The sequence below is a fragment of the Equus przewalskii genome, chromosome 16 (assembly GCF_037783145.1).
Source record: "Equus przewalskii isolate Varuska chromosome 16, EquPr2, whole genome shotgun sequence".
NCBI classification, from domain to species: Eukaryota; Metazoa; Chordata; class Mammalia; order Perissodactyla; family Equidae; genus Equus; species Equus przewalskii.
Genome location: NC_091846.1, coordinates 19558724 through 19584377, shown reverse-complemented (window position 1 = coordinate 19584377; position 25654 = coordinate 19558724). Strand labels below are relative to the sequence as shown.

The following is a 25654-nucleotide window of genomic DNA, read 5'->3' as shown; positions in this document are numbered from 1 at the left end:
GGTTCCCTTTTCTCTACATCCTCTCCAACACTTGTTCTTTCTTGTCTTTTTGATAATAGCCATTCTAACCAGTGTGAGATGGTATCTCGTTGTGATTTTGGTTTGCATTTCCCTGATAATCAGTGATGTTGCACATCTTTTCATATGCCTCTTGGCCATCTGTATGTCGTCTTTGGAAAAATGTCCGTATCCTCTGCCCATTTTTTTTTATTGAGGTCATAATGGTTTACAACATTGTGAAATTTCAATTGTACATTATTATTTGTCCATCATCATATATATGTGCCCTTTTACCCCTTATGCCCACCCTCCCAACCCCCTTCCTCTCTGATAACCACTAATGTGTTCTCTTTGTCCATGTGTTTGTTTATATTCCATGTATGAGTGAAATCATATGGTGTTTGTCTTTCTCTGTTGGGCTTATTTCACTTAACATGATACCTTCAAGGTCCCTCCCTGTTGTTGCAAATGGGATGATTTTTGTCTTTTTTATGGCTGAGTAGTATTCTATTGCATATATATACTACATCTTCTTTATCCATTCATCAGTTGATGGGCCTCTGCCCATTTTTTAATCAGGTTGTTCATTTTTTTGTTGTTGAGTTGTGTGAGTTCTTTATATATTTTGGATATTAACTGCTTATCAGATATATGATTTGCAAATATCTTTTCCCATTCCATAGGTTGCCTTCTTGTTTTGTTGATGGTTTCCTTTGCTGTGCAGCAGCTTTTTAGTTTCATGTAGTTCTGTTTGTGTATTTTTGCTTTTGTTTCCCATGCCTTTGGAGTCAGATCCAAAAAAAACATCACTAAGACCAATGGCTAGGAGTTTACTGCCTATGTTTTATTCTAAGAATTTTATGGTTTCAGGTGTTACATTGAAATCTTTAACCTAGTTTGAGTTAATTTTTGTGTATAGTATAAGATAGTGGTCTAGTTTCATTCTTTTGCATATGGCTGTCCAGTTTTTCCAAAACTATTTATTGAAGAGGCTGTCCGTTCCTCATTGTATATTCTTGGCTCCTTTGTCATAAATTAACTGACGATATATGATGGGTTTATTTCTGGGCTCTCTTTTCTGTTCTGTTTCTGTTCTGTTGATCTATGTGTCTGTTTTTTATGCCACTACCATACTGTTTTGATTACTGTAGCTTTGTACTATAGTTTGAAATCAGGGAGAATGATGCCTCCAGCTTTGTTCTTCTTTCTCAAGATTGTTTGGCTATTTGGGTTCTTTTGTGGTTCCACATAGATTTTACAATTATTTGTTCTAGTTCTTTGGAAACTGCCATTGGAATGTTGATAGGGATTGCACTGAATCTGTAGATTGCTTTAGGTAGTATGGACATTTTAGGAACATTAATTCTTCCAATCCATGAGCGCAGACTATCTTTTCATTTGTTTGTGTCTTCTTCAATTTCTTTCACCAGTGTCTTATAGTTTTCAATGTACAGATCCTTCACCTCCTTGGTTAAATTTATTCCTAGGTATTTTGTTCTTTTTGATGCAATTGTAAATCGGATTGTTTTCTTAATTTCTTTCTGATAGTTTGTTATTTGCGTATAGAAACACAACAGATTTTTGTATATTAATTTTGTATTCTGCAACTTTACTGAATTCATTTATTCTAAAAGTTTTTTTAATGGAGTCTTTAGAGTTTCTATATATAGTATCATATCATCTGCAAACAGTGACAGTTTTACTTCTTTCTGATTTGAATGCCTTTTATTTCTTTTTCTTGCCTAATTGCTGTGGCTAGGACTTTCCAATACTATGTTGAATAAGAGTGACAAGAGTGGGCATCCTTGTCTTCTTCCTGATCTTAGAGGAAAAACTTTCAACTTTTCATCATTGAGTATGATATTAGCTGTGAGTTTCTCATCTATGGCCTTTATTACATCGAGGTACATTCCCTCTATACCCAATTTGTACAGAGTTTTTATCATAAATGGATGCTGAATTTTGTCAGATGCTTTTTCTGTATGTATATAGATGTTCATATGATTTTTATCCTTCATTTTGTTAATGTTGTGTCTCACATTGATTTGTGGATATTGAACCATCCTTGCTTCCCTGAAATAAATCCCACTTGGTCATGGTGTATGATCCTTTTAATGTACTGTTGAATTGAGTTTGCTAATATTTTCTTGAGGATTTTTGGGTCTTTGTTCATCAGGGATATTGGCCTGTAGTTTTCTTTTTTTGTGCTGTCTTTGTCTCGCTTTGGTATCAGGGTAATGATAGCCTTGTAAAGACAATGTTTTGATCTTGAATAGTGGCTGATACTCTGAAAGGCAGGTATTTACTGTAGAGAAGACATAGTATTATACCCCTTCTATATCCCTTTAGATTCTCTGTGCTTCAAATACCAGATTTTAAACCCTAGTCATTTGGTGAAATGACTGTCATGTGGGTGTTCACTGTGGTTCTGACTGTATTGTTTGGTAGACAATCTGAAAGGGCCATCCTGGGGCCAGCTGGTGGTGTGGTGGTTACGTTCAGTGTACTCCACTTTGGCAGGTTGGGTTTGCAAGTTCAGGGTTCACAGGTTCAGATTCCAGGCATGGACCTCTGCTGCTCATCAGCCGTGCTGTGGTGGCAACCCACATATAAAGTGGAGGAAGATTGGCACAGATGTTAGCTCAGGGCTTGTCTTCCTCAGCAAAAAATAAAATAAAATAAAAATAAAAGGGCCATCTTGCCAAGGCTGGGTTGTGTCTGTAAAATGAGGAAACCACCCACCTTACAGGGTCATTACAATGACTGAGTGAGAGAATGTATTTAAGTACCTGGCACTTGTTAGACACTCAGAAATTGGCAGACAGTGTTGCTTTTGCCGGTAGAGCTGCAAAGATCCCTCCATACTGTCTAACCCTGTTTTCATGATCAAGATGGGAAACTGATGTCTTCTCTATCACCTCGAGATACTCGTGATACGTCTACTCTTCCCCACCAGATTGCCAGCTCCTGGGCACAGGGCCCGGTGATATTCTGGTTCCAGGATATCAATCTTCGTTTATTCCAGTCAGCTCTATTCAGTGGCCACAGACCCCCTCTACCTCACCCCCCAGAATTACGTAAGAAGAAAGCAAATATTTTGTTGATTTTTTGTGGTAATTGAGAAGCCATGAGACCTTAGCCAAACTACTCAACTTCATTGTGCCTCAGCTTGCCTATATGTAAAATAGAGAGATGGGATAGATGACATGAATTGTTTCTTCTAACTCTGAAATTGTGTGATGCAATAGTTCTGTTATGGTGTTGCCTTTGGATATGAGCAACCCTGGGAAATTTGCTCTCATTATGATATACGTGTATACTTTGACATAAAGGATGTTTCATTCTTTTATATGGCACTTGGAGATATTTCTGCCCTCCTTTCCTAACATTCACTTTCTTATAGAACTTTGTTGTGGGTTTATAAGTCAAATTTCATCAAAAAGAGAACAGGAATGCTGTTTACTTTTTTTTTAAGCTCACGTAATCTGACCCCGTGACTTTATTATAAGTACATTGTTCCTGGGGCTGGCAGTGGTGTGTCATTAAGTTCACGCACTCCAGTTCAGTGGCCCAAGGTTCATGGGTTTGGAGCCCGGATGTGGACCTACACACCACTCATCAAGCCATGCTGTGGCTGCATTCCACATATAAAAATAGAGGAAGATTGGCACAGATGTTACCTCAGGATTGGCAGAGTCTCAGGACCAACTTCCTCAAGCAAAAAGAGGAAGACTGGCAACAGATTTTAGCTCAGGGGCAATCTTCCTCACCAAAAAAAAAAAAGAAGAAGAACATTGTTCCTAATGTGTTTTGTGGTCACACTAAATCTGGCATTCTCTAGCAGCTCTAACATGTCTGAGAGAGGCAGGCCCTTCAGTAATGGGAGCTCTCTGTGATAGAAATCTTTGGATTGGTGCAGGTGGGAAAGAAAGAGAGCAGTGGGAGGAAATGGATAGGTTTTTCAAAAAATCACATAGAAACTCAGACATGCCACTCTGCAGTGGCAAACCTCTACCCCCGATGAGAACCACTGTTTTAGCCTGTGTTTGTAGTGGTTGTCATTACCATTCACCTGACTCTGGAGTGGGGAGAAGTGAGTAATGCATCTCTGCAGGTCGTGCTTTTCCTCCTTTAGCATGCTTTATCGGTTGTCTTCTTGTCTCTTACTTTTTAGCGCATCAGAGCAGAGTGACGATGATCCTGTTTGTGCTGGAGCTGGAGTGGGTGCTGAGCACGGGACAGGACAAGCAGTTTGCCTGGCACTGCTCTGAGAGTGGGCATCGCCTGGGAGGTTATCGCACCAGTGCTGTGGCCTCAGGCCTGCAGTATCCTTTGCTGGACAAAATCCCTTGGTGGGAACCTAGCTGTTGACTTCTTTCTTTCATGAAAATTTTGGGTATGTGCAACTTGAAAGTTTTTCGTTTTATTTGCTGAGTTACCCTGCTGATTAAGATGCTCATAGACTTCCTTAACCTTCAAGTCATCATGAGTCCTTGTGTAGGTGGAGTAAAGTGAGGTAATTTTACCTAAAATAAGAGACCCTGCTGCGCAGGTTAGGGGTCTCCTGTGACACGAAGTCTGACATCTAGACAGGACACAGCCCAGATTTGTGAGCCTCAGCTGTCAGGAAGAATTATGGAACATGGAGATAAACCTATCACCAAAATACAATCTTTTCTTTTTGTACAGAAGTAATTTCTACATAGACATTAAGGTTGTGAACCTTAATATTGGTGCCTGGCAGAAGAACCACAGAATTCCCGTTCATTTTAAACATATTTATTGAAAGGCTACCATGCCAGAACCAGAGTAGGTTGGGTGATGTCTACACGGTAATGCTACAGCCTTTGTTCCAGGCACAAGACTTCTAGGATACGTAGATTGATATTAGTTCTTGTCTCCCAAGTCTCCAGGGCCCATGTGCTCCATGTGAATGCCCTCTAATGCTGAGTTTGCCTCACATCTGGCCCACCGGGCTCCAGCAAGCACAGGCTTGACAAGTGTGAAGCCCGTGTGGATGGTGCTACTGTTCTGACGAGTAAAGGGCCCTGGGATTTTAGTTTAAAAATCATAGAATCTCTCTCCACCTTCTGACAAATGAGGATATAGGTGGAAACAGATCACTTGTCAGCAAAAGCAGGAAGAAATTGTTTTACGACTTGCTTTCAAATTTTTGTCTCATATTTATAAAATCCTCTTCAGTGATTCTCGACAGTTTGACAAAGTGCTTTGCTCTTTCCTTATGGACGTGTGGCAGGCACTGTAATTTTGTGTGTGTACAGGCTAATTCACTCTTATTTTCCTCACTGGAAGGGCAAGATGAAGAAACTAAGAATGGCCGTCGTGGAAGGTTGTAAAAGTGGCAAGTTACCAGGAAGACCAGAAGCAAGGGCGATAAGAAATGGAAAGCAAGATCAGCTTATCTTGGAGAGGGTGCTACCACCTGTTAATAAAAGAAACTCCAAAGTCTACTTTCTAAAAGCCAGTTCAGACGTGCATAATGCTTGAATTGAAATACATGAGCTCTCTTGTCAATAGAGTAATGATTTCTTATAATATTAAGATTAGAAAGCCCTTGGAGATCATCCAGTCCAACTCCTCATTTTACAGATGAGCCAGCTGAAGCCCAGAAAAGGTCGTGGCCCTTAACTGCTGCCACCCAGCTGGTATGTAGGAAAAGCACCACCAGAATCCAGGTCTTCTGCCTTAGACAGCTGTTTTTTCCCATTATATCGCATTACCCCTTTGAGAACAGAACTAATGAGACCAAAATAGTTGTGCAGACTATGCTGGCTTCTATATCCCTAGCCAAGCCTAGGAGTATAGAAAAGATGCAGATCTTGCCCTTAAGAAGTTTACTTTTTAAACTATCTGAAAATGAAAAACAAAAAACATCTACACAGAGTTAAACTTTTCCTGGCTGTGGTAGTCTTTGACTCCTCTCCTCAGGCATCTCTGAAAGTCATCCTAGTTTTTAACCTGTTTCCTTTGGCCACACCGTGTGGCTTACCAAGCAAAAAAAAAAATCTCGTGATTGGAAATCAGAAGATTTTGTGTGTGTGTGAAGCGTTTGGCTTCATTCCCCAGTGTAAATGACCATCCAGTCCAACCTTGCTATTAAGGTGGAGCATAGCTGCAATAATACAGGGACAGGCCCTTCCAGAAGATTCCCTCACCTCCACCAGCTCTGCCTCTCTAGCTCCAATTTTGGAGCCACAGTGCCAGCCCTTGTGGGAGCATATGTATCCCTGGCATTTTTCCAGTGCTGCACACGGGTGGCATGACAGCACTGCTTTTGCCAGAGGTTCTCAACCGAGAACCGTATGGCTTTGCCAAGGCTGGAGGTTTTTTTCTCAGAGCTGCCTGGTGCACAGATTGTTAACAGGCAACCCATACAGTGTTAGGGTTCACATTAACATCCAGGTTTTAAACAGGTTTTTTCATGGGAACCCTCCACCCTCACCTCTCTCCTTCTCTTCTTTCTGCCACCTTCCATACTTATAGGGATTTTTTTTGTAGTGATAAGGGAAGGAGGAAGAGCTGTTGAAAAATATAAAATGTCCAGAATAATATCATTACCCCTATCTCTCTTCATAGTGGACACTGGTGACGTACAAAGATAAGAGACTTCTACAGATGAACTGATTCTCTCCTGTCTCCACCGCCAAGTCATTCACCCAAGCCAACAAGGGATAGAATAAGCCAGATTGAATTCCGCCTTTTTTCTCTTCTTTCAGGCCTCTTAGCAGAGAAGTAAATCCGCAATGAAAATAACCAAAATTAAGTAGAGAAGCAAAGGAGGGCAAAGCGACTGTGACCAGTTCACAAATTGAACTATCAGTTTCTGAATAACCTCAAAATCTTTGATTGCTTTGGCTAAAGATCTGAAACTTCAAATATTAAGTGGGGAACTATAATACTAAGTAACAATCAGGAAGAGAGGAGAGAGAAGAGGAGAGGAGAGAGATTTTCTGACATTTGCACTTCCTGAGAGTTTACACGCTGCTTCCACATAATGTTACTTCGTTCAGTATCCAAATAATAATGTGCAGTAAAAACAAAAAGACCTAATTCTTAATTTGCATAATGTAGAAACCAAGGTTCAGAGAGGCTCGGAAAGCTTAAGGGCCTTTCTCGAGGTCACCTGACTGACCTGGCAGAATGAGGATTAGAACTTGGGCGTTCTGATCTTTCAGCTAGCGCTCTGCACAACTAGACCCAGCAGAATGGAGGTGTCTCCCGAAGGTCCCGTGGCAGGTTGATGTTAGGAAATAGAACTATTTTCCTTCCCCACTTCACTTGCTAGTCTTTAAGTTTGTGAATACTTTATCTAGCCTCACCTTTTAGTCTTTTCGTTTGACCATGTTTTGATCACTTTTTTCATGCTTTCACAAAAATAATTCAGGTAGTCTTCATATTAAGATTTTATTCATGTTGGAGATATTTCCAAGATGTCACCCTATATAGTGGAATATCTTTCCACCAAGTAGTTTCTTAGATCTATTCCTGTTCAGGGAAAGAATACTGAAAAGCTATTAAGGTTATCTTGATTGTCCTATTTCCTCATATGCCTAATGCCAATCACTCTGACTTTGAGGGTGTACTATAATTTTATTTCAGCCGTCTTCCAAATAGCCTTTGTTACATTCATATATTTTTTACTGACTGCTGTTATTTACCTGCAGTTGTAAAGACTGTAGGTATTAGATTGAGTCTGTTTTTTGGTCTGTGTTCGTATAATTAATCAAGATAAATTTAAGGTAAACTTATTCCGTATAAATCTTAATATCGTTTTACATGTATCTGATAACTTGTTAGGAGAGTATAACTTTTCTCTCTTGTTCTTCAGACTGGAAAAATTTGTTATGCCTTGTTCTCCTTCGCTTGTTTTTTTTAATGTTTTATTCTGAAAATTTTCAAAATCGGCACCAGTTGAAGAAAAGAGTGTAGTGCACACTCATATACCCATTACTCAGCTCCACTGTCGATTCTTCTATCCCTTTTTGCTTTCTCTCTCTTTTTGCTGACATATTTTAAAGCAAATTTTAGACTTGTCATTTCATTTTTACATAGTTCATTGTGCAACTCTAAAAATGATGGGCCTTTTAAAAATAATCACAATGCTATTATTACTCTTAAAAATTTATCGTCACTCCTTGATATTGTTGAATAATCAGTCTATTTTCAGGTTCACTTACTGTGTCAAAAATGGCTTTTTGCAGTAGGTTTGTTTGAAGTGGGGTCCAGACGAAGTCCTCACATCGGATGTGCTTGTCATATCTCCTAAATCTCTCAATCTAGAGCCAAGACCCGCTTTACTGTTTTTTATGCCGCTGTGGCTGGTTGGAGGCACTGAGTCAGTTCTCCTGTAGACAGCCCCACGGTCTTAAGTGATCTCTGCTTTCTCATGATGTTGTTTAAAATGTTTTTCTCCCTACCCTTCTCCCAAATTCTTCTGTAAACTGAAAGTTGCCTCTAAAATCTTGATTCAGTTCAGATTCAATTTTTGGTAAGAACGCTTGGTAGCTGTGCTGTGTGGTTCCTGGTGCCTCACAGCAGGAAGCTCGTAGTGGCGTGCTGGCGCCCTTCTATTGGTTCAAGAGGTTGACTGGTGGTTCAGATGGTGACAGCCAGGTCCCTGCAGTGCAGCCCTCCCCATCAGCCTTTCATTTAATGGTTTCATGCATTACTGGTCTTTGCCTGAACCAGTTCTTTCATTAGGGTTGCAAAATGGTGATTTTGTAATCCTATCGTTTTTTCCACATGTATTAGTTGGAATTCTTCTATAAAGTAAAACTTCCCATCGTTAACTAGGGCTCTTGGTTACCCTGAAATACCATTAGTATAGGAAAAGCAACATAAATTCTTAATTATTTCTCTTTAGTTGTTCATTTTCAGAGTAGAGATTTAGTGCCCTGGTTACCTCCTATAGGGATCTTTTTTTGTTTTTGAGCATTATTATAAACTCTTAGGGTTTGTTTGTTTTTTTAATAAAATATTCAGTATATTTCAATAGTTGTCACTTCTTTTTTTTAAAGATTTTATTTTTCTTTTTCTCCCCAAAGTCCCCCAGTACGTAGTAATGTATTTTTTTAGTTGTGGTTTCTTCTAGTTGTGGCATGTGGGATGCCGCCTCAGCATGGCTTGATGAGGGGTGCCATGTCCACGCCCTGGATTCAAACCGGTGAAACCCTGGGCCGCCGAAGCGGAGCGCACAAACTTAACCATTCGGCAATGGGGCCGGCCCCAAATTGTCACTTTTTTTTGATGCTCATATTGTCCCATCTTTGGCCTTAAGAGCCTCATCACGTTGGCTTCTATATCTTTTTAATACAATCCACTAGCCTTTGAGTGCTACTTTCTTTTTGTCATATGTCTTAAGCTCATCTTGCAGCTGAAATCAGCCATTTCTTTAGTGAGGAATAGTATTCAGAGATAGCTATGTGTATTTTTCAAAAGAAAATAAATCATTAGTTCACATATTTCTAATTCAAATTTAACATTATGGGGTTTTAACTTCATTTTTGTGTTTGATTTCTTTTATCTTGGACCGAAAATCTTGGTTCTTATTTCAAACATTGATGTAATTCCTTATTTGCTTTAGCCTATGGTATATTGAAGTTGTTTCAAAATAATAATAGCAGTATTTTAATAACAAGACCGTTGAATGAGATTTTAGATTTCTCTATAGTTTTCTTTGTCCTTAGAATATGTTCTACCAAGGATGTACAGCCAAAATAATGTTTTTTAAAGTCACTTGAAATAATTCTATTAACTGTGTGGTTATATCACCAATTTGATAGTTAGGTTCATTCGTTTTACTTGGTTGTCAATTTGGGAGATTTTTCCTTCTAATTTTATGAATATTTTTAATATGTAAAATAGTTACAAGATTCCAAAATGGAAACTATATAACAAGAGAGAAGGCTCATGATCGTCCCTGTGCCCTCGGCTCATTTCTCCCTTCTCCCTAGGCGGCCACTTGGTTAGATCTTGATTTATCCTTCCGGTGCTTCCTTTTGTAAATATAAGCACACACACACTTATATTTATATTCCCCTTCCCTTTCTTACACAAAGATAGTGTAGCATGTAAACTCTTATATACCGTGGCTTTTTTTCTCACTTAATAATGTATCCTGGAAATTACTCCACTCAGTTTGCTAAGGTATTGAGATCTCCATTGTTTTTCCCCAGCTGCATAATATTCTGTTGCAGGAATGTATCATCCTTAATTCAGTAAGTCCCCTTTTGATGGACTTTGGGTTGTTTTCAAACTTTGGCTATTAAAATAATAGAGTGAATAGCCTCAGGCATGTGTCATTTTGTAATTTTGCCAGTGTATCTCTGAGATGGATCTCTAGGAGTAGGATTGCTGGTCATTATCAACCAGGGAAGCTCGCTAGAGACTCAGGGCCTTGGGTTTTTACTGGAGACTGGTCACGTAGGCAGCCGCTTCCTGGCATGTACCAAAATTCCATACTCGCAGAAGGAAAACACGTGTTTGGCATAAACCATATTGTTTGTACAGTTAAAGGACAGTGAGCCACTCTTGTCTATTAACCCTGGGAACTCTCTTGAAATCCAGGTTCCCAGATGCCACACCAGCCTTGTCAGCAGCCTTTCAAAGGACAGCAGTCAGGCCTGCTAGGTTAGTTCTTTTTTGCACAGCACCATTTTCATTTCTTTTTGAACTATCCGTTCATATATTTTACCCCTTTTTCTGTTAGGTCTGTGGTCTTTTTCTTCCTGATTGCTCTTTTTATATCAGGGATTTGGGCCATTTGTGACTTAAGTTGCAAATATTTTTTCCAGTTTGTCTTTTGGCTATGTTTATGGTATTTGTTGTTCGTGATTTTGAGTAATAAATTTTTCTACTCCAAGTTACAGAGGAACTTTCCCATCTAAAACTTACATTTTTCCTTTTTTACATTTAGATCTCTAATTCATTTGGAATTTATCCTGGAATATAATATGAAATACAGATCCTATTTTATTTTTCCACATGAGTATCCAGTTTATGCCAACATCTTTTTTTTTTAATCCATCTTTTCCTTGCTCATTTGAAGAGCCACCTTTAGCAGACATGTGCTAAATTTCTGTATGCTTTTAGGTGTATTTCTAGACTTTCTATTCTGTTCCATTGTTCCATTTGTCTACTTATCTGCCAATATCACACTTTTAGTTGCAGAGACTTTATAACATGTTTTACTATCTGGTAAGCTAACCTCCTCCTATCACTTACCATATTATTATTATTTTCAGAGTATTCTTGGTTCTTCTTGCTTATTTATTTTTCTATTATGAACTTTAGAATTAATGTATCTAGCTCTAGGAAAAAAATATGTAGATATTTTTGTAGGGATTGTGTTAAATTTATAAATTCATGTTGTGAGAATTGACATCTTTATCATGTTGTCTTACTATCCACTAATACTGTATCTTTCATTTGGTTATGTCCACTTTTGTATCTTTCAGCATTGTATCCAAGTTTTCCTCTTATGGGATCCGTACATTTCTTGTTACATTTATTATCTCTTTATTATTTTTTTTTCTGTAAATCCACTCAATTTTGAGAAACAATCCTTAATGCCTACATGATAGATTTGATGTTGAAACCCGGCATGTGTTTATTGGTGACCACTCAGGCCAAGTAACCATCCTCAAACTGGAGCAAGAAAACTGCAGCCTGGTCACAACATTCAGAGGACATACAGGTGGGACTGAAAGCAGAGTCTCCATGTGCTGCTCTCCCAGTGAAACATCACCTGCTGCATGTTCTGATGTTCGGATGACATGTTGTGAAAGTGGCAAAGTACTCTCTGGGCTTGTGCAAAGATGCACGTTACACTTAACTGATTTCAGAACGGTTCAGTAAGATATAATGTCAAAAATTTTCTACGTCAATCCAAGCAAAAGGGGAACGAATCTATTTGAAAATGTTGGTGATTTGGTTCTTTGTCATGTGGCACTGGAGAAAGCCAGTGTTGGCACATGTCAATGAGACATTGTTTGAGACTATGTGGCAAGTGCACAAACCCCGGAAGGCCAAAGGGACAGCTGCCTAGTCTGTCCTTGCCATCTTTGGAGCAAGAAGATGGTGGGCAAGACAGACTTCGACTTTCAACACAAATGAAATGAAAACTGAGTTCACCATGGGTAGCGAGGCTACATGAAAGTCCCAAGTTCCTCTTTAACTTTCCTTCCTTTTGGCCTCTTTTCAGTTTAAACCGGAGGACCCCTTTATGTTACTGGTCTGCTCAGGGTCATTTAAGCAAGATAATATAAATATCCACACTTAGCTTTTGAAAGATTTGAATAGATGATGATCACTAATTTTTTGCTGGTATTTTTAATATGTGATGTTGACCCTGGAAAATAAGTCACTGCGTTTATATGGATCTTAATGGGCTTTTGTGTCTTCTGCAGATTACCAACCCATGATTTTGTATAGAACTAAGTTAATATTAAGTTTAGACATCATATAAGAACAAAAGTAGGTGAATGAGGATGTAAAATGGGATAGTACCTAGATCATAAGGGGTTTCCTAAAGGGAAAAAAAGGAATGCAGTAAAGAGAAAATTGAATCCAGGGGAAAAGGTTCATAAAAGATCATCTTAATGATCTGTGCCTTTGGGAGAGAGCACATAGAAGCATCTCCTGTGGATAGGACCCAGGTCTTTCCTGATGGAATTTTTCTTTTTAGCCACCTATACCCTGGCCAAGCCTGGCCTGGCAGGGACCCAGAACTGCCCAGGAATCTTAAACTTCTGTGTTACACTGCTGACTTCACTCTCCTAGTCTTTCACTTCCCTCAACCCTTACTCCAACTCCACCTGCTCTTGCCCTTGTTGAGGAGTGTGATCCTTGATCCCTCATTCCCCAGTGTCTCTGCCCTATCTTCCCTTCCTTCCCAGCAGTGCGTCACTTCAGCCACCTGCTGCCCAGCGTTCTCAGTTCAGGGCTCCCTTGTCCTTCCTCTTGGTGAGACTTGTCTGTGATTCAGACTCTCCACACCCTTGTGCACGCGCCCCCTGGGTCTGCCCCAAGCCACACCCGAGACTTAGATTATCATTACCATTGCAAACCCATTCCAGTCCAGACTCAAAATACCTCCGCGGACTCCTCTGCGAGTCCTCGGTGCACTCCTCCTCCCGTTCCCCTCGTCAGCTTCCTCAGACCTTCACTGCCCTCTCCAAGCCCTCCCCTCCCCAGCCTCTTCCTTCAAAGAAAAACAGGAGTCCTCAGATAGAAGCCTTTAAAAAGATTTTATTTCTTGCCCACCCTATATTCCCTTCCCAACAGACTTTTCCTCTACCCCCCTCCTTATTTCTTGCCCTCCTGCCTAGGTAGGAGTCTCCTGTCCTCTGGCCCCAGGCTAATTCTCCTCAAGGTCTCCACACCAAAAGTTATTCCCTTTTTCTCTCTTTTGACTAACTCACTCTTCTCAATTTTTTAACATGCCTGAGTTTCTTTTCTCTCTGTTAAAAAACAAACAGAAACTCTCTCACTCCCGTGTCCTGTTGTAGCAATTTCCATCTTATTCTCTTTTTTTCCTTCAAGATTTTATTTTTCCTTTTTTACCCCCAAAGACCATATTTTAGTTGTGGGTCCTTCTAGTTGTGGCATGTGGGATGACGCCTCAGAGTGGCCTGATGAGTGGTGCCATGTCCGCGCCCAGGATCCGAACTCGCAAAACCCTCGGCCACTGAGCGGAGCCTCTGAACTTAACCACTTGGCCACGGGGCTGGCCCCTCCATCTTATTTCCTTAACAACAATGTTTCTTTTTTCTTTTTTTTTAAATTGTGGTAAAATGTACATAATCTAGAATTTACCATTTTAATCATTTTTAAGTGTGCAGTTCAGTGGCGTTAAATACATTCACATTGTTGTGCAACTGTCACCACCATCCATCTGCAGAACATTTTTCATCTTGCAAAACTGAAGCTCTATACCCATTTAACTCTAACACCCCACTCCTCCCTTCCCCAGCTCCTGGCAGCCAGCATTCTGCTTTTTGTCTCTATGAATTTGACTACTCTAGGGACTTCATATGAGTGGAATCAGATAGTATTTCTTGTCTTGTGATTGGCTTATTTCACTTAGCATAATCTTCATGTTGTAGCAAACAACAATATGATAAAGGAAATCTTAAAGGAATATCATTTCCCCAGCTGCTTCAAATTCTTTACCTCCCATTTGCTTTCCAGCCTCCTGCAATTTGGCTTGTCACTCCACTCCCCGGATGGCCAGTGGCCTGCTGGTTGCTAAATCCAGTGGACATGTTTTAAACCATGTCCTACTTAACCTTTCAGCAGCATTTTACATTGTGGTCATTCCTTCCTGCTTGTAACTGCCCTCCTTTAGCTTCTGTGACACATTCTCTCCCAGTTTTCTTCTGTGTCTCTGACTGCTCTTTCTCTTCTCCTTTGTGGCCTTTCTGGGTTCTTCCTGGACCCTCTTCTCTTTACGCTCTTTGCTCAGTCTGCTTGATCTCAGCCACTACTCCCAGTCACAGAAATAAAAGGCACAGTCATTGTCCTCAAATTCCTCACAGCCCAGTGAGAGAAACAGAAGCTAAACGGTAATTATAGTGCACGGTGGCAAAGGCAGCGGGGGAAGCAGACACCAGGCACTTCCAAGAACACAGAATGGGCGCCTATCTTGAACAGGAGTGGGAGTTAGTCAGGGAAGGCTTCCTTGGGGAAGATGTGGCATGACCTAAGATCTTTGGGGATGAGTTAGTGTCGAGTTCATGAGAGCGAAGTGAAGAGAGCCATCCAGGCAGAGAAAACCAGCATAGTCCAAGGCATGGTGATTTGCAAGCACAGGGCTCTCTTGGGAACTCTTAGTAATTCTCTTTGACTGCAACACTGAGTATGAGGTGGGGGGCAGCCAGAAAGGAAGAAAGAGTTAGTTCAAATCCCTGAGAGCATTATCTTGATGTTAGTGAGAAATCATCAAAGAGTTTTTAAGCAAAGAAGTTAACCTGATTGGATTTGAAGATTGTTCTGGCAGTAGAGTAGAGAATGTAACTAGGAAACTGTCCCTCGAAATGCAGCAGTGGTAATGGGAAAGTGAGGAATGGATGGACCCAAGGTAAAATTTAGGCAGTGAGCTCACAGGCCTAGTGACGACCTGGATAGTTCCCAGATTCAGCGTAGGCAGATGTGGCTTTCAGCCTGACGTTTTGGCTCTCCTGGTCAGGCTTGCACCATATGGTGGCTGATGGGAGTGCTCTGAGTTCTGTGTTGCTGCCTCCAGGTCAGAACAGGGGTAAATAGCTGCTTCTTACCACTGTGTGGTGAGCCAGATGTGGCCCAAGGGTTTCACATCTTCTGGGTTAGTTCTAACATAAAATGTCACCTTGGCATTGTATCTTATCTTTCTCAGAGAAGTTAAAGCATTTTCATATGATTTCATCATGAAATATCTTTGAGGAAGACAGGACGTGGCCCAGGAAGGCCGCTAACTAACGTGAAGGTAAATGTAGCAGATGAGATATTTAACTTGTTGTTCGTAGGCAGTAGTATCTACCCGTGGTCGCTGTGGCTACAGCACAGCTCAGTCACTTAAAGCCAGAGCAGGGATGTCTGAGAGATCCCACAGTGATTCGAACATACCGTTGAGCTCTTCCTATGCGGTAGGCCCATTCTGGACCCTGGGATGTCCCAAACTCAGCCGGACACAATTCTGGAGAAGGGGGTTTTTAATTTATTTATTTATTTATTTATTTTTGTTCTTAGAGAAAGCCAAATTTCTTTACTAAGTAATGTTAAAAATCACGGTGTCAAAAACATACAGTGAAGAGGAGTAATTGCTATGATACAGGATAGCAGATGCTTCACTTAACAGTGGGACAAAATTACTCATTTAATTGGTTTATCAAACACCGAAATAGTGCTTCCTACTATGTGCCAAGTGCTGTTCTAAGTGCATTACATATTAACTCATTTAGTCCTCATATTTACAGATGAGGAAACTGAGGGACAGAGAGGTCAAGTGACATGCCCGAGATCATACAGTTTACTAGGTGGCACAGCTGGGGTCTGAACCTAAGCAGGCAAGTTTAGTCTGTACACTTAACCTGCGTGATTGTGTACTGATGTCTCTGGTGCCCATTACATATCAGCCTACGTACTCTGCACATATGGAGGAGATACGCTTGCTATCTTTGGAGCACAGAATCTGGACACGGAGTTTGCTGGACTCAGTACTGACAGACGACTAGTTATGTGCAATAGGGAGAGTTATTGCTACCTGGATAAAGAGATAGCACTAATGAATTGGAACTCAATAATGAGCCTACTAATATTCTTAGTGTTGAAAGAAATAGTATGAATATGATCAAGTTGCAAGCGGTGAGTGCTGCGTGAGGAAAGGCATGGGGAGTGTAAGACTGCCTTTCCAACCAGAAGCATGCCATTTTTTTCTTTTGGGAAGGAACTTAATTTCTTTACTGGCATTATTTTTACTTTAAATAGTAGAAAATGTTCATTACTGGCTTTATCAGTATATGATACATTACACAGCACTTTTACTGATAATGCCAGTAAAGATTCTTTCTATTATTTTAAGCAACTTAGCAGTATAGTCATTATCTTGATTGAATAGGTTAAAAATATCAATTAAAATATCTCCAGTTCCAAACATCAACATCAAATTTGAGATACCGAAATAATTTTTTAGGATGACTGAATTGTGATGAAATGGATACATCACTGCAAGTTTGACTTTTTTTTTTTTTTTTTTTTTTGAGGAAGATTAGCCCTGAGCTAACATCTGCCACCAATCCTCCTTTTTCCTGAGGGAGATTGGCCCTGAGCCAACATCCGTGCCCATCTTCCTCTATTTTATATGTGGGATGCCTGCCGCAGCCTGGCTTGATAAGCAGTGTGTAGGTCCATGCCCAGGATCCAAACCACCGGCCACGGGCTGCCAAAGTAGAGTGCATGAACTTAACCACTACACCATCGGGCCAGCCCCACTGCAAGTTTGAAATTCTTCCAAATCTTAATGTTTTTATTTTATTCATAGAGGAAAAAAATGACTGTAGTTAAAAACTACATCCACAAGTTACAACTGAATTTAGAGAAATACTTTTTTTTTTTTTTTTTTTAAAGATTTTATTTTTTTCCTTTTTCTCCCCAAAGCCCCCCGGTACATAGTTGTGTATTCTTCGTTGCGGGTTCTTCTAGTTGTGGCATGTGGGACGCTGCCTCAGCGTGGTCCGATGAGCAATGCCATGTCCGCGCCCAGGATTCGAACTAACGAAACACTGGGCTGCCTGCAGCGGAGCGCGCGAACTTAACCACTCGGCCACGGGGCCAGCCCCTAGAGAAATACTTTTATGTGGCTGAATACAACCACAGAGTAGACTGGAAATCTTTTTGCCTATGTCTCACAAGTGGCAATCTTCAATTTTCTTGCTTTTACATGGAATGGGCTGGTCAACTTAGTGTCTAATGAATTCCTGAAGCAGACTTTAATGAGAAGTCTTTCTGGTTCCACATATGATCTGAATATCCAAAACCATCTGCAAGAGCCTTCAAACTCTTGTAGCCATTCCTGCCAACTCATAGCAGTGAGTTAGCATTTTCCAATTTAGTAGCAATGAAGAGCAAGAAAAGAAGGTGATCAAGTGTAGAACTTGACCTATGTATGACTCAAGCATTCTGTTCTAGATGCCTTCTTTGTCCTTATTGTATATTGTGGCGTTGATCCAGGTACAGATGGATACACAAAGAATGCACAGATTCCTCCTCCGCCAAAGAAGGAAGTCTAGGGCAATTCTGTCATCCATAACACACGCTGGCCAGTGAGTTGAGGCTGACTGGAGTATCTTCCAGGGTTAAAGTGGTGTCACTGATCACTTCTTTCTGGGAAGCTACACTGAATTAGCAAGGTAGCTCCTTTTGTGGAGATCTCCACACATATCTGAGGGCTGCACGATCTACTGGTAGTGTTTCCTTAAATACTCAAAAGCCTCTTATGACCACTCCTGAGGTGCAAGTTATTGTGGTTTTGGGGAGGGAAGCAAGTTAATGCCTGGCCTTCGTACAAGAAGTATAATACCAAGGGTTCTCACAGTGCCCCTGGAAAGAAAATGTTTATAATTGTTGGGCCACTCAAGTGAGATGTTCACCAGTTGGGGGGCAACAAGTTGACAGTGCCTTCAGTGTGGCTTCCCAGATGGATGGTAAACCTTAGGAGTCCCAGTTCAGATCAAATAATTGAGTCTAGTCCTCGTTTTAGGAGGGACTGTCCTATTTGTGTGTGCCACCAGCTGGGTGACATTTGTCTGCCTCATGGAATGGCTGAGGGGAAATGTAAGGGGAAAACCACTGGATTTCTAAGTAGACCCTGATGCTGTATTTGTTCAGCTGGTTAGGTCCAGGACCTTGGGGGTCATGGATAAGGTCAGTACTGTAGGCCGGCTTAAACTCGTGCTTGCAGTCTTGTAGGTAGTAGCCTTAATTAAATGACATATGAGACAGATTGAATAGATTTGATCCCAGCCTGCGTCACCCAGGTGAATCAGAGTGACCAGTGGAGTGACGTATTCATAGGTAGACTTGCCAGAAGGCAAGTTAGTACAGAATTGAAGGGTTTCTGTGTGGGGAGACTTTTCTCTCACATTTCTGTACTTTTTTCATATTGAGGCACTGAATGCCCTTTTCAAAGGGATGTGTCTGCTTAGGAGCAAAGGGCAGGCATGCCTACTGCCTATTTTGAGAGATTCGAGTTCCCTAAGTTTAGGGTTCTTCTGCACACCATGCAGGGCTCCTTTTGGCTCTCTTCATGTTTTCCTGTGGAAATTGAGACTTGAGGAACCAGCATAAAATGCTAACATTCTTGCTGCTGTTACTCCTGTAAATGATAAACTATCATTCGTCTCTGACCAAGGAGTCTCATACCTTCTACCAGCATCCGTGGAACTATGGCAGGTTTGCTTGCTAACTTGTAAGTAAGATAAAAGCTAAGGACTATCTAACATTAATACTATTCAAAAAGAGAAGGGGGTTTTTTAAGGATTAGTTTAATCTCCTCACTCCGCTATGCCTCAAACAAAGAACTTAAGATGAACCCAGATCCATTACAGAGTGATCTTGGGGATCTCATCAGTCCAGATCTAAACTTGGAAGCTGACAAGTCTTCGGTATGTGTGTGAAGTTGTAGCCGCTCACCCGTCACTCCCTGTTACGGTACAGAAGGTGTTAGGAGATGTGGGTTAGTTCTGGGATTGGCCTAATAGTCGTACCCAGAGGCCAAAAACCTAACGTTTACTAATCCATGGGGACTTACGAAACTAGTTTTATGTTCTTCTGCTCCCTCTGCTGGTTTTATTTCTTGGTTATTTCTGCAGAAATTACAATGTATTTCTACCAAAAAGTAATACACTGACCTGAACAAAAGGAAAAAAAATCAGATTTTGACCATTGGAAATTCATAGTGTCAATAAAATTGTTTTGTTTGGTTTTTTTTTTACTTGTAAGAATTTTTTGGTTAGTATAAACATCTTGGGAACAGGAGGGCTTGGATGTAAATCTGCCAAAGCATACTACTTAATGAAAAATTAAAAACAGATTTGTTCATTAACCGTTAGGAGAATTATTGAAAGTAACAATATAACGATAATAAAAATAACTAAAACAAGGACAGGCATAGTTCAGTGCAAATATGAAGGTTCAAATCATTAAATTGAAAACAATTTTTGTTTACAGTGGAGGCTTTCACATCCGGTAGATGCGGATTTTCGTTGAGTCGGTCAAGTCATTAGCTCTCCATATGATGAGTGCTGGGTTACATAGGTGAATAAAACAAGCATAATGCCTGACCTCTGCATCTTCCAGTCATGAAATATTAGCATTAAGCCAGGAATTTCAGATAATTAATCAAAATGTTATGAGTGTAGCGAGTGCTGTGAAGCCCCAGCACGCGTAGGCTGCATTGGGAGCCGGTACAAGTGGGCCTCTCCTTTTCCGGAGAGTTAAGGAGAGGCTTCCAAGGAAGTGGTGTGTAAATATACCCTAAGGAGAAAGGGGAGTTACCCAGGTGATGAGAACATTCCAGGCACTGCATGTATGAAGCAGGTATGAAGCCTGGAGCAGGAAAGTGTGAGTAACAGAATGAAGTCAAATGGCCCGTGTGGAGAGCCAGGGGTGAGGAATACAGGTTGACCTTCGAGGCAGTGTTAAGAACTTCGGATGTTGTTCTCAGGCACTGGGAAACCAGTGATGAAGTTTAAGCAGTGTACTAACGTGGTTTCCATTTTAACAAATCACTGTGGCAGCTGTGGGTGGTGGATTGAGTGGGAACAAGAATGGATGTGAGGAGACCATATAGAAGGAAGACTACTGCTGGAGTCCCTAGAAAAGGTGACACTTGTTTGGACTGAGGAGATAGCAGTGGGCATGGAGAGAAGAAGAAAGATTCAGGATCTCTGTAGGAGATTAGGAGTCAGCAGCATTTGGCCATTGGGGTAAGAGTGGCTCCCAGGTTTCTGTCTGGAGCATTTGGGTGGATGATGATGCCGTTTACTGAAGCCAGGAACTTGGCTTGGAGGTGGAGCAGGTTTGGGAGAGAATATCATGGTGCTTTCAACTGAACGTGACCAAGAGACGTCCTTGGGGAGGTGGCAAGGAGACAGCTGGAGATCCGTTTGTGGATCTCAGGAGGAAGGTGTAGCCTAGAGATGGAGGACATTTAGCTTTACAAAAACACTCATCACTTTAACCTAGAGCAAAATGCAGTAACGAAAGGTCAAATATTTTATCCAAGAATCTTCGTGATCTGAGGATTTACTTTGGTGGCCCTCCTTTAGCCACATTTAGCCTATAAACCTTCACCTGGCAGGGTATAAGGGAACACTCGTACTGAGGTACCGAATCACACTGGTAAAGACATACCCAGCAGTTTCCAACCCTGACTTTGCAACAGTCCACAGTCTTTAGCTTTTGCAAGAAATGTTGTAAAGCTCTCCAGAAAATTATTTCACTAAGCCTTTTGTAATGTATGTTAAATTTCTAAAAATGTTTATACTGTTTGATCTGGTTCCATGTTTGGGAATCCCTTCTAACTAAATAATCAGAAATGTGAACAAAGTTTTATATATAAAAATGTTCATCTTAGCAAAATTTATAATAGTTAAAGTTGAGAAAAATCTAATAATAAGTGAAATAAGTTAAGGTACCTCCATGTGTTGAGACATTATACAGCCATTAAAAATTACATCTATGAGAGTATATAATAGTATAGTTAAATTCTATAATGATAAAAACCTTTATTTTTAAGAATGAATTCATTTGTTAAAAATTATTCTGTCTGTCATATTGTCGAGGTCAAAAACAGGAAGAAGCATATAATGAAACATTGTGGGGAGCAGAAAGATGCAGTAAGCTGAAGTGAAGTCAAAAAAATAGAAGAAATGATTTTTGTCATTTAAGATATCATAAACCCTGGAAACCCACAATCATAGACCCTGGCTCTCATTGTCCGACCTAGTTAGGAGGGCAAGGAGGATGGTATGCATGTGGACTGAGTGTGAGGTGTGTGTCACACTGCTGTGGAAGGCAGGCTCACTGATGGTAGCTGCCTTCTCCTGCTGCCAAAAGCCTCTAGTAGAAAGGACTGTTCATCAGGAGGCTGTCTGCTGAGAGATTCAGGAACAGTCGCGTCGGAAGGAAGAGGCTGTTCAGTCAGCGGCTCTTCTCTCCACCTCCACCTCTTCTCCCCACCTCTCTGCTCCTCCATGTCTCTCAGCGCGCTGCCTTCCTGCCGGCCCCACCCTCGAGGCTCACCCAGTGCCTCTGTAGTGATGGTTTATTGCTCTTGTTTGTTGTCTGCCCATTCTTCTCTGCCTTCAAATTCAACAGGCCAGTTGAGTAAATATTTATTGAGTGCCTCCTGTGTATCAAGCACTGTGCACTGTGCTTGAATACAGAGATACTGAACCCAAAGCCTACTGTAGAGATGGATTTATAATCCAACAAAGTTCGACAAAATGGTGAGTGTGACAACAGAGATGTACACAGAGGTGGGAACCTCACCTGGATTGGGGGTGTTGGGAGAAGGCTTCTTGCAGGAGACACCTAAGCTGCACCTTGAAGAGGGAGAAAAGTTACTTTGGTGATAAAAGGTAGAATGGGCACTCTAGGCAGAGAGAGTAACCACAGGTCCCATGAGAGAATGACTCCACCAAATACAATGTGCATGCCCTTCTTGTTCTCAAAACTAATCCCATTGTCTTACCATTGTACATTTGTGTTGGCATAGCGTCTAATTTCATTTGATTGTATCCACAGAGCCTAATACGTGCTTGTTGAACTGACTTGAAATGAATTCTTTAGTTTACAATTTATAAGCCAACCTCCAATAGGACCCATTGTTAGGATATTTACATAGAGCTAGGATGAGACCCCAAAGTTATTTGTTTCCTTCCCCAGTCCATCTTATTTCCTGTCTTGCTGCTTTTCCTTCCATCTTTTCCACTGTTAATAGAGCATGTTAACACTCTGAGCCTTGGGAGGGTCTGATGAGTATACCTTGACTTGCATTAACCTGGTTTTCTCTTCCTAACTCTATATTACCAAGAACTTTCCTTCCCAGTTCTGGCCCCTTATAGCCTGATGTGATGTGGAAAAACTAGAGATGGGTCTTGTTTCTAAAACTTTAATTGACCTCATGATTGTGGGATAACATGGGAACAAGCTGATCACTGCCTTAAAGCTAACTCAACAATAAGCGCTGTCTCGGAGATGGTATAGATGAGGTCTCCTGCAGTGTAATCATAGCTCACATTTATTGAGAGCTTCCCAGGTGCTAGGCACCATTTTATGTGCTCACATATATTAACTCATTTAATCCCAACAAAACTATTATCATCCCTGTTTTACAGATGAGACTTCTGAAGCACAAAGACGTTAAATAACTTACCCAAGGCCACATACCTAATAAGGATAGAGCTGGAATTTAAGCCTAGAATCTGGTTCCAGAGCCAGTGCACTTATAATACCATATCTAAACCTCCAGTTTCTTTACCGTAAACTATCCTTATCCCTTAGTCACCAACAAAGAAGGCAAAGGGCCTCCTTCTCATGGTGCAGTGTTTATAGATGTGGGTGTGTATTGAGGGAAATTGAAAGGTATTTATCACTTGGCATGTAATAAGCTCTATTTAAGTATTTCCATGTTTGTTCTGACAGGATGAACAGCTCTTGCAATTAAGTCTTTAATTAAGTTAAATAAGCCTTTCTAGCCATTTTTTTTACCATTGCCCACCATAATTTAAATCTGACAAGATGCTTTAAAGAACCTGAGCTACCCATTTTATATGTTGTCATAGTCTGTTTGGGCTGCCATTACAGAATATCATAGATTGGGTGGCTTATAAATGACACATATTTATTTATTATGGTTCTGGAGGCTGGGAAGTCCAAGATCAAGGTGCTGGCAGACTCAGTGTCTGGTGAGGGCCACTTCCTCGTTTCTAAATGGTTACCTTCTCATTATAACATCACATAGCAGAAGGGGGTGAGGGAGCTCTCTGGGGTCTCTTTCGTAAGGGCACTAATCCCATTCCTGAAGGCTCTGCCCTTGTGACCTCGTCACCTCCAAATATTGGGGATTAGGTTTCAACATAGGAGTTTTAGGGGGACGCAAACAGATGTTAAATAGGGGAAATCCCATTTGTCATCTTTCTCTTTTCTATCCCTCTAATCCTAGTGGCTTAACCAGTCAAACAAGACCATCTCCAGAGCTTCTCCTTGAGATGAGCATTCTCTAACCTAAAAGGTGTTAGTAGCAAAATAGATGAAGGCTGTTCCCACGGGTCAGCCAGGAAAAGAGATGTCACGTGCCTGTTCTGTGTGCTAAGAACAAGGCACAGGACATTGATTCGTGTGCTTACTCCTTGCAGTCATTTGCTCATTTGTCTGTGCTTAGAGTTCCTACTGTAAGCCAGGCAGAATTCTAGGTCCTGGGGAGACTATGGTGAACAAGCCAAAACCCTGGCCCTGCCACAGCTTGTATTCTGTTGGGGCAGCAGACAGTAAATAAGTATGTGATAGATTGTTATGCTCTGAAGAAAAATAAAACAAAATAAGGACTAGAGTGATAAGAGCAGACAAGGAAGGTCTCTGTAAGGAGGTTGCATTTGAGCAGGGACCTGTGTGAAGTGAGGGAATGAGGGGAGCAAGTAAGGTAGAGAAGGGGAGGAAGGGAAGCCCCACGATAGGGGCAGGAGTGAGATCAGGAAGGGCCTTGAAAGGCCATAGAGAGGACTTCGGGTTTTCCTCTGAATGGGATGGCAAACCATAGGAGTGATTTGAGCAAAGGGTGTCATAATCTGCTTTGGGTTTTTCGATGATTGCTTTGGTTGCTAGCCGGAGAACAGCTAACAGAACAGGAGTGGAGCCCAGGAAACCTTGTAGAAGGCTCTTATAATAGTCTTAGGCTTTCTTTTTTTTCACTTTCACGTTGAAATAATTTCAGACATTAAAGAAGTTATAAAATAGTGCAGAGTCCTATACATCCTTCATCCATATTCCCCAAATGTTAACATCTTTGAAAACTACAGTACAAATGTCAAAATCAGGAAATTAACATTGATACAATACTATTCTACAGACCTTACTCACATTTTTTCCAGTTATCCTGCTAATAACCTTTTTCTGATTCAGAATTCAACCCAGGACCACACATTCATTTGGTTATAATATCTCCTTAGTTTCCTTTAACCTAGAATAGTTCCTCAGTCTTTTTTTGTCATTCATGACCTTGGCATTTTTGAGTACTAGCCAGAATGTCCCTCCTTTGTAGAATGTCCTTCCATTTGAGTTTGTCTGATGTTTCCTCATGGTTAAATTCAAGTTATGCATTTTTGATAAGAATACCACAAAAATGACGTTGTGTCCTTGTCAGTGCATCATATCAGATGCATGATGTTGATTTGTTCTGCCCTGGAGATGTTAACTTTAATCATTTGGTTAGGGTACTGTCTGCCAGGTTTCTCCACTTAATCACCCTTTGTAATTCATAAGTATTTTATGAGGAAATACTTTGAAACTGTGTAAATATTCTGTTTTTCATCATATTTCTGCCCAGTAATTTTATTCATGATTCTTACCAGAAACAGTTATGATTATAGTGTTTGCCAAATTTGTGGGTTTTTTATTACCGTAATAACTTCCACACTGTTTGGTTGGAATTGTACCATAAGGAAAAACTTTCACTTCTCCCCCATGTATTTATTCAGTTGATTGTATTGATTTGGATCCAAAAGTTTTTATTTATTTCTGTGTGAGAATTTGTTACTACCATTTATTTATCTTGTTGCTCAAATTGTCCCCAGTTTGGCTGTTGGGAACCCCTTCGCATTGCTTCCTGTCTCCTTTTCACATGTCCCCATCATCTTTTGAGCAAGTCGTACTTTATGGTACCATATGATGTTCCTGGCTTATTTTGTATACTCCTTGCCTCAGCCCTAGATTCAACTATCCAAATAACCCTTATTCCTTTTATTACAGAATAGTAATTAGAAGGCAAAATCTGGGTGCTATGTGTGCTTATTATTAATGGGGTGTCATTGCTTCTTGGCCCTCTCACTAGACAGAGCTAGAAAATATATATATGTGTATTCACACATCTATAACT

General features: G+C 40.7%; 1 protein-coding gene across 1 annotated transcript in view; it reads left to right on the top strand.

The window, feature by feature from the left end:
* WDFY2 (WD repeat and FYVE domain containing 2) overlaps positions 1–25654 on the top strand; it is a 183228-nt gene that overhangs the window by 128720 nt on the left and 28854 nt on the right. The window contains exons 5-6 of the mRNA XM_070578133.1: positions 4175–4325; positions 11604–11716. Of these exons, the coding sequence (XP_070434234.1) occupies positions 4175–4325; positions 11604–11716 (264 nt within the window). The remainder of the gene's footprint in view (positions 1–4174; positions 4326–11603; positions 11717–25654) is intronic.